Source organism: Tetrao urogallus (assembly GCF_951394365.1).
Source record: "Tetrao urogallus genome assembly, chromosome: 1".
In the NCBI taxonomy this organism is placed as follows: domain Eukaryota; kingdom Metazoa; phylum Chordata; class Aves; order Galliformes; family Phasianidae; genus Tetrao; species Tetrao urogallus.
This window is the reverse complement of record NC_136813.1, coordinates 58,061,025-58,070,397: the sequence shown is the minus strand read 5'-3', so window position 1 is coordinate 58,070,397 and position 9,373 is coordinate 58,061,025. Positions and strand designations below refer to the sequence as shown.

At 46.2% G+C, this 9,373-nt stretch overlaps 1 protein-coding gene across 1 annotated transcript; it reads right to left on the bottom strand.

The window, feature by feature from the left end:
* Window positions 1-1,122: 1,122 nt before the first annotated feature.
* Window positions 1,123-9,373, bottom strand: F7 (coagulation factor VII; the record flags this gene model as incomplete). Its single annotated transcript, XM_079542194.1, has 8 exons — window positions 1,123-1,661; window positions 1,827-1,947; window positions 2,406-2,512; window positions 4,899-5,039; window positions 5,537-5,650; window positions 5,744-5,768; window positions 6,395-6,555; window positions 9,304-9,373. 8 exons carry the CDS (start codon window positions 9,371-9,373, stop codon window positions 1,123-1,125), a joined length of 1,278 nt encoding a protein of 425 aa, XP_079398320.1.

The window sequence follows — 9,373 nt, the reverse complement described above, 5'->3', positions numbered from 1 at the left end:
TTATTTTTTTAAAAATATTATTTGTTTTGCGTGCTGCTTCTGCTGGTATAAATGCTTTCCTTTTTTTTTTTTTTCCTCTCACTCACAGTGGGTCTTGTTATGTCTTGTTATTTCTTTAGGTATAACCAGAACCTCCAAGGCATGCTTTCATACTTGTTTCCTAGGTCTCTGGAATTTGCAGCTTCTCTCATCCCCCCATTCCTCTGTCAGTAACACAGATTTTGGGATGTTTGGTATTACATGTACTGTATAATGCCAGTGTTCTCCCCTGATACTAGATCACACTAAGTGTCCTACTTGCTGATAAGTCTTTGTGATTAATCTGATATTCAGCATAATTTGAAAGAATCCAAATTTTACAGAAAGACAAATATGGGATTAGCTCTGTGGTATTCTTCATCAATCATAAATGTATTGTTAATAGCCTTACTGCAATAATATTTAGTGCAGGAAGACTAAAATCAACTTTTCATAGCAGACTTGTAAATGTGGAATTAATCTTTTCCCAGCTTTCTTGTCCTGAGGATGCTCTGCAATTCCTCTCTCTTAAATTCACCTGTTGGGACTGCAAGAGAAAGTTCCCTCACCATAAGCTAAAAGAAACACCATTTCTCTTTCTCCTGCTGTTGCTTCATTATATTGCAGGACCTATCAGCACAGGAAGTTGTGAAAGCCCAAAGTGTAAATGTGTTTGAAAGAGATTGCACATGTGTATGGCAAATGGGGTCATTCATGACCATTCAGACTCATGTGACTTCTTGCTCAGGAAGTCTGTACATCATTGATTACCAGCAGCCACAATGGCAGCACACGGAAGGATCGCGGTGTACTCGACACATTACTGACAGCGTTTCTCAGCACCAAGCTTTTCTGTTACTAGATAATGGGTGAAGAATGAGGGACTCTGAGTCTGGTTTGATAGGGCCTTTCTGTGGCCTCTTGACAAGAACACTGAAGTTTACAACAATATCAGAGTTATTTTATGTATTCAGGCAGGCATTAGGCTCATTGAAAATTGTGAACAATATCACATTTACCACATGTCTAAGTTAGTGGAGGAATGCTTCAGTACAAAAATGCCACAGAGGGATGAAGGAAGGGAGATGCTGTGGTTCACTGCTGTCATTCCATGTACCTCTTCAACCAGTCGATGTATCTGGATACCCTTGTGTAAACCCCATAGCTGCCTTCAACAGCACAACCCTTTCCCCAGCTGACAATCCCAGTCAGAAACCAGGTGTTCTTGTACTTTGTGGCATGAGGTCCACCACTGTCTCCTTTGCAGGAATCCTTTTTGCCAGTCAGGTCTCCTGCACAGAACATATTCTCAGTGATGTTTAAATTGGCCTGCTTTTCACATTCTTGTGTCTTTACACGCGGCAAATCAACTCGCATCAGAAAAGTAGAAGTAGCCCCTCCATCTAGTAGCCGTCCCCATCCGCTCACCGTTGAGAACTTAATGGAGGACAGCTCGTACATGGCAAACCGTTTTTCAGGCAAACATATTGGCACCACGAAATCGGTGAGATTCACAGGTGTTTCCAGCTTCAGGAGGGCAATGTCATGATTGACTTGTCCATTGGTGTATTCTTCGTGTCTGATGATCTTGCTAACTCCACTTTCTTGCTCAGTTTTCTCGTCAACTTTTATTGAGTATTCACCTGGAAAAGTTAATGGTTGCAGGTCATGTTGGCCAGAAACTGGATTCCTTGGGAGTTTGTGGATGCAGGAGATTTCTAGTCTGACACTTTTTGTTTTTCACACTTTGTCAGAAGGAGAAATTAAGACAACCACAGCTTGATAGCATGGGGAAGGGAGATACATACCCAGCCTCACCCGGAGCTGTTTGGAATGAGTGTAATCCAGGCAATGAGCTGCAGTCACCACCCATTCTGGCGAGAGCAGACTACCACCACACTTCCCTTTCTGATCCTGTATTATAAGGGCCTGCCAACAGAAAGAAAGTTTTTGACCTGAATCTCAGTAGAGTCCAGTTTTATATTGCTTCTTTCTGTCATTGTACGCAGCTGTCTTTGAGAATGTTATTTTGATTTTGCAGAGAGTTTAGGAGGGAGGAGTTTTCACATCAACATTTTCTCCACTTTTTAGCATAGATCCTGTGTATTTTGGCCAATAGGTAAAATTCTTAGCAGTATGGTTAATGATGAAGGGATCAGGAGGCAGAGGAGGTTATGTTACCACTCTACTACTAGGAAAGCAGGCTGAGATCCAATTCAGAGCAAGGCTGAGATCCGTGATTGAAACAGGTGGAGCTGCTGGGTATTGGATGGTTTGCCCAAACCTTACACTTTCAGTGCATTTTAACATTCAAAATACTGAATATAAGATAATAGCTTCACAAGAAAAACAGCAATGACCACAGTGAATATTTGTGGAAGACTCACTTGCCATGGACATTCACCTGGAGGACAGGTGACACCACCTACTATTCTCCCCTGAGCAGTTGCATTCTTTTTTGCCAGCACTGGTATTTTTCCACAAGGGTATTTCACTGAAAAAAAAAAGAAAAGATAACAAGTGTGATTTCACTGCACTGAATTCACAGCAAACTGTCTCTGACTGATTCTTATAAACATCTTCAATGGAGTTCTACTAGCTGAAAAACAGGTTCATAGTGTGGGAGCACGGTCTCTCAGAATTCACCCAGAGCTGCTCAACAGGCAGGCTTTTTTTTATTTTTGTCTGCAAACAGCCAGATATGGTTTTACATTGACTTATCCATATACCACCACTGTGTCTTCTGCTATATCTCTAACTTTGCTTCTGTTCAGGTCATCTTTAATTCTTCCAAGCTGCACTTATCAGTCAGAGGTCCTTCTGTAGCCTGAGTATGCACATGAATATTGGCAGTAGTGTCTTGAGGACCAAACCTGCTTCTGAGCTATGGTGCAGAGGAAACCATGGTGTTTTGTATACATCCTTCACACAACAAATGCAAAGAGCCTGTTGCTGGAAGTGGGGTGCCATCTGTGCTGTAACTGAACATACCATCCCTCCCATCCAGCAGTCGTTCTGCAGTAGCACTGTGATGAGAAGTGCTCTCACTTTGTCGTTTTGGGACCCACGGTTCTGAATTGAATCCATCTCCATGACTTTGCAGCAGCCTCCAAGGATGGGGCACCACAGCTTCTTTGGGCATCAGTGCCAGCACCTCACCACCATCTGAGTGAAGAGTTTCTTCCTACCATCTGATCTAATATTCCCCTCTTTCTGTTTAAAACCACTCCCCCTTGTCCTACCACTGTCTGCCCATGTAACAAGTTGGTCCCCCTCTGTTTATAATCTTCCATTAAGTACTGGAAGGCCTCAAAAAAGTCTTCTCACAGCTGAACAAGCCCAGTTCCTCATGCTTTCCTTACAGGAGAGAGGCTCAGCACTCTGGCCATCCTCATTGCCTCCTTTGGACCTGCTCCAACAGCACATCCCTCCTGTGCTGGGGGCCCCAGACCTGGATGCAGTACTGCAGGTGAGGCCTCATGAGTTTTGCATTCTCGCAGCACACAGTCAGCAATATTGGTATTTTGGCTCCAAGAAGGCAGCCGCAAGTGCATCTTCTTCTCTTCATGCAGGAAAAAATGCACTTTAAGGCCTATGGGGCATATCCAATTCTTTGCTCTCAGCTTTTCAAAAAAGCAGCTTCCCCATCACGTGGCATTGCAGAATCTGCTAATAAGGGATAAGCACATTACCAGTATTTTTTTTTTTTAAACAGAATTGCTGTTGTTGAGAGCTGGGTTGTCATTATCAGTTCTCCGCATGATTGCTCCATTGCTGCATGTGTATGGGGGCTCTGCCCCTCAGAACTGCTTCTTTAGCCCTGAGCACGTGCTCCCTGCAGCTCTGTTCATTATGTGCGCAGCCCTGAGAAGGGCCTCCTTTTCCCCTCTAATAACATAATTGAAGGAGGCACCTGCAACAGTTAGGTGCCAGCTTAGGCATTGGGAAAACAATGAACTTGTGCTAATGGAGTCCCATTTAGCATTTACCTTCTTGGACGAGTGAAATATCTATCTGTATTACCTAGAGCAATACCAAGTGTGTCGTATCTGCTAAATAGGAAATAGGTCTTACTACAAAAGAAAAAAAAGAATGGATTTTGTCATTTTTCTTTGGTTTTAATAGGCTTCTTCCTCTCTTGACTCCTGCACTGAAATAAATATGGTTGTAAAACTGATAGTCATGAATTCTCACAGTTTAGAGAGCAGCGAGAAATCAGCACTGCCCCCAAAATAATCACATGCACTCACAGCACGTGTGAGCTAGAACAAAAGAAAATTGACTTATGAGGTGCAACCCCCCTCTTATCACCTGAGACCCCTCAGCCTGACCCCAATCCCTGGGCACTGCTGCTCTGCTCTTTTCATCCCACCCGGCCATGGGTTGTGCTTCCACTGCCCAGGTCTTGTCCATGGAATAAGTGGTGAGTTCTGCCCAGAGAGCAGACTGGGCTTGGCCCCAGGAGTTGGGATATTAGAAGTCAAATGCCCCATGTCTCACAGGAGGAGACTTCTGGGGACAAGAAGTGGGTGATCCAAAGGGGCCATTGATTCTTGAGGGCCACACTCAAGAAGATGTTCTGGAATACAGTCTGCATGCATTGAACCCCATAGAGTGGGGGCCACAGACCTAATTCAGCTGCCACAAGTAGAGGCTCAGCAGATCCCACCAGTGCTTTTAGGGTGGGCTCAGTGCACATGCTTTCCATATTGCTTCTTTGGGGTGCTTCAGCAGAAGCCCAGACTCAGACTCTAGACTCTGCCCTAGAAGAAGGAGGAGCTGGCATTTATGCATGACACCTCACACCTCCTAAGGTGTGGCATTGAAAAGTTGTCTTGCAGGGTTGGCTCAGACTAAGCATGGGGAGCATGGCATCCTACCTTGGGGAATGCAGGACACGCCATCACTTGCTAAAGTGTAGCCCTCTGCACAGAAGCACACTCGTTTTTCAGACTGCTGGTCAGCACAGTACTGCTCACAGCCGCCGTTGTCGTAAATGCACTTCAGGTTCTTGTCCACAGCTAAAGGCAGAGAAAGAGCATTAAGGTTTCTGCAGGTGGGTTTTCATGTTTAACATGATCGAATTACAGCTTGAAATGTCGACAGGGAAGCAAGACAGCCAGGCAGGTTTCAGTGATTTGTGTACAGATTGATTTGTGTACAGCAATTGCACCAAAAGCTGCTGCTGCATCAAAAGCTGCTTGGCAAAGCTCTGTAGGAGGAACTCCAGGCAGAAGGAAGGAAGAGCCATGCTTAGGATGCATGTATAGCTCAGCTCTCATTCACTCGTTGCATCATCCTTCTAAGTCAAAGCAACTTCAGCTCTTGGGTAGGAAAAACTATCTATCTTCCTTTTCTCTCAGCTGGTCCAAAGTTATTGTAGGATTTGAATTCTGTTGGTGCTGAGCAGTGCCTGGCTGGTTAAAGCCATCAGTGCTGATTGCTCCCGTCAATCTCAATGCCTTGTATTTGAGTTAGCAATGATAGTTTAATTTTGTTAAGCCACACCATTGCTGACCTGTCTCACAGCTTTTGCCCTCATATGCCGGAGGACAGCGGCAGACGTAATCCTGAAACTGGTCATCGCAGATCCCTCCGTTCTGACAGGGGCTGGAGTCACACTGGTTGGGGTCTGCAAAAACAGGCAGCGTCAGCCTGGGTCACGTGAGGAATGGAGGCAGTGGGAGCATCACTGCAGCTGCAAGGAAACATGGAGTGCTCCTACCAGAATAGATGTGCCAGAACTCTTTCTGGAAGAAAAAGGTGAGAGATTTAATTAAAGAAGTTGCTCAGATGAAGCTCTATGGCCCCTGTAGCATTGGATGGTAGACAGCCACAGTGGTGCCACTTTTGCTGTTATGATCAGTGAACACCATGACATCTGTAAAATACTGTACGTTATTTTCCACATTCTACAGTACTTTCATGCCAGCAGACAAGGGCACACTGTAATACACACTGATAGGTTATCCATCAATAACCTGTGAATATAGAAGGTGGGAGGGACTGAAGCAAACGCTGCGCGGTGCAGTAATTGAAGGGATTGTCAGCCCTGGGTTTACTGGGGAACTGGAGGGTCACAGAATCCCAGAATCAGAAGGGTTGGGAGGGGACTCTGGAGATCATCTAGTCCAATGCCATTGCTGAAGCATATTCCCCACAGTAGGTTGAGAGGGAAAATGTCCAGGTGGGTCTTGAATATCTTCAGACAAGGAGACTCTGCAACCTACCTCTCTGTGCAGTCTGAGACAGCTTAGAGAGAATCCATCTTCCCACTGCCCCCCAACATGGCACTTTTTTTCCCCTCACGATTTGAAGACTCAAAGCACACCCTTGAACAGTGGAGAGCCCACCTGCCCAGCCCTGTGTTACTTACTGTCCTCTCATCATCACGGTAGATCTCTCTTGCTTCCTCAAATGAACACTTTTCTTCCATGCATTCTCGCTCTAGTGACCCCAGCTTTATCTCTTCGAAGAAGCTATTGGCTCTTCTGCGCCTTTGAAAAATGCTGTTTGCCTCTTCCTGCTTTAAAAAGACTGTAAAACAGTAGCACGTTGAGTTGGTCATATGTCTGTGCAGTCCAGAAAGAAAGGGCAGGGAGGAGGATTTCCTCTGAAAGCTTTTCTGCTGCTTATGAGAAGCTGGGAAAATACACACAGCCCTGCAGAGCCTCCTCACTCTGGCGTGCTTCCTGGCATGTCAAGTGACAGCACTTGGGTCCCACAGAGCCCAGAGCTTGTGAGAAAATGGCGTAGTATCCCAGTGTTGTATGTCAGTGACTCCTAAAGCGTTATCACACATTATAGAGTAGGTCTCTACATGTGTCATGAAGTTTCTTCAAATTCTAGGAGCTGAAAAGCATTTATCTAGATTTATCTAGTACTGATTGATGTACATGGCAACACTCAACTGTCCTGTACTCACTATGGTAAACCACTTGGTGATGGGTCAGGCAATCAGACCTAAGTCCCCAGTTCCTTAATGGTTTTATCTCAAAACCTTTCACACTTCCACAAAACCACAGACTGGCTGAGGCTGGCAGGGTCTTCTGTGTCCCTCTGGTCCACTCCCTCTCGAGCAGAGCCCTCTGAACAGGGTGCCTAGGACTGCTGGAGATCCCCAGGGAGGAGACCTCACAGCATCTGGGCAGCCTGTGCCAGCACTCTATCTCTAGCACAATGCAGAACTGGTATTCAGAGGGATCCCCTGCATTACAGTTTGTGCTCATGGCCTCTTGTCCTGGCACTGGGCACCATTTAAAAGAGCCCAGCTGCATCCTCTGTGTACCCTCTCTTTGGCTACGTGCGGATATTGATGAGATCCCCTATGCCACCTCTTCTCCAGGCTGAGCAGTCTGAGCCTCTCCGTGTACTCCGGTCCCAAATCATTCTTATGGCCCTCTGTTGGACACTCTCCAGCATATCCAGGTCTCTCTTGTACTGATGTGCCCAGAACTGAGCCCAGCACTCTAGCTGTGGCCTCACCAATGCTGAGCAGGTCACACTGCTGACTCATGTTTAACATGGTGCCTCCAGGACTCCCGGGTCCTTTTCTGCAGAGCTGACTTCCAGCTGGGTGCCTGGGGCTGTTTCTCCTTCATGTGGTTCCTATCAACTCACCTCTCCAACCTGTTTAGATCCCTCTGAATGTTAGCATGACCCTGTGGTGAATCAGCAACTCCTCTCAGTTTTGTGTCATCTGCAAATTTACTGAGGGTGCACTCTACCCCACTGTCTGGATTGTTAATGAAGATGTTAAACAGGACTGGAGCCAAAGCTGACTTGTGGGATACTCTGCTTGGACCCTTTGGACCTGCAGATGGGATTTCCTTGCTGGCCACAATTACAGAAACAGTGCTTTAATATAGCTTTCTCTATTTCCTTCTGTAAAATACCTACACTGAGGTACACAGGAAGGCAAGACAATGCCCTCTGCTTTGCCTGCTGGAGCCTTTGCATGGCTCCGTGCTGCTGCCAGTCTCACAGACTGCAGCCATGGGCCCCTTCTCCCTATGTGGTGCTGCTGTCCTTTGAGACAACATGGGGACAAATGCTCGATAGAAAACATCAGCAGAACTCACTTCCTAGAGCTGCATCTGCTCCCAGCTCATAGAAGCATGCTGATGGCACTGTCACTGTGCTGAGCTGCTCCTCAGCGCCAGGATGCATCACACCACAGGACAGTGAACAAGAACTCTGCAATGTACTTTTGCTCCATCTAATACACAGTGTAAGTCCTGAAATAGGACTGACTTTATTTTGCATTGTTTTTCCCTCAATGTAAGCAGAGAATCCTAGAGCTTAGTGACAACAACTTACAATTTCAGTGCTTGCAACTATTTCCCTTCCAGCTGTGGCTATATTCAGGGATTCAGGATGATGTCTATGTCCTGCCCAATCCCCAGGACATTGTCCACTGCAGGACCCCCAAAGAAGGGGAGCTGCCTCCTGCCTGCTGGGAGAGCATTTGTTAAATGATGAGGCAAAGTTGTGGTCATTTTCAACGTATTTCAAAATTATCTGAAGGGTTAAAGTACTGTGTGGCATGCACCTCATTTATCACGGGATGTTCATAAACATTTGTCCATTATAGGAATGTCAGCTGGGTTGTTCTGCCGAGATCAAGTCAGGCTGTATGCATTTAATATGGTTTTCTTTAAGAGCTTATACTTAACCTCACATTGCAGATACATTGCATACATATCAGCCTACATACAGACCCCAACAGGGCAGGCAATGTGTGTGGTGCATGGATAGTGGCACCCTCCCACTTCCATTTCTATGTCCTCCACTTATTTGCACTGGAACATTTCAGACTTCAATGTATTTCTTCCAGCCCTGTTCACCACAATTTGAGAGACCTGGTCAGCCATGAAGCACTGGTTTTGCTGTATTCATCTAGATGATGTTTTTCAGACGGACAACAAAGCTACCGTAGAGCTGCCGCTTCACTTCCTTTTGCTGCTTCAGAAGCACAGCACTCTTCCCCTCTCTCATGTCTTGTCAGCTGAGTGCCAGGCTATCGGTTCTCTGCTTTGCAAAGTCCCACAGCTCAATAGACATCACAGCAGCTCCAGGTGCTTCCCCTGTGGGCAGCGGACCCGGTTGCAAGAGACACGCAGGAGCATGGAAGGAGTTTCCCTCAGCTGGCAGAAAAAACGCGTGGCTGCCATCACCAAGAGCAAGCAAGAGCTTTAGGGTAACTCACAGGACAAAGGTTTCTATGTGCAACAGCGGAGAGTTCTGCTGCCGGTGAGCTAACTGCAGCTATACTCTGTGACATACCTGCTTCCAGAGAAGGAGGAACAAGCAGCGGGAAGCAGAGCAGCAAAGCCATGCACTGTCTGGAAACCAT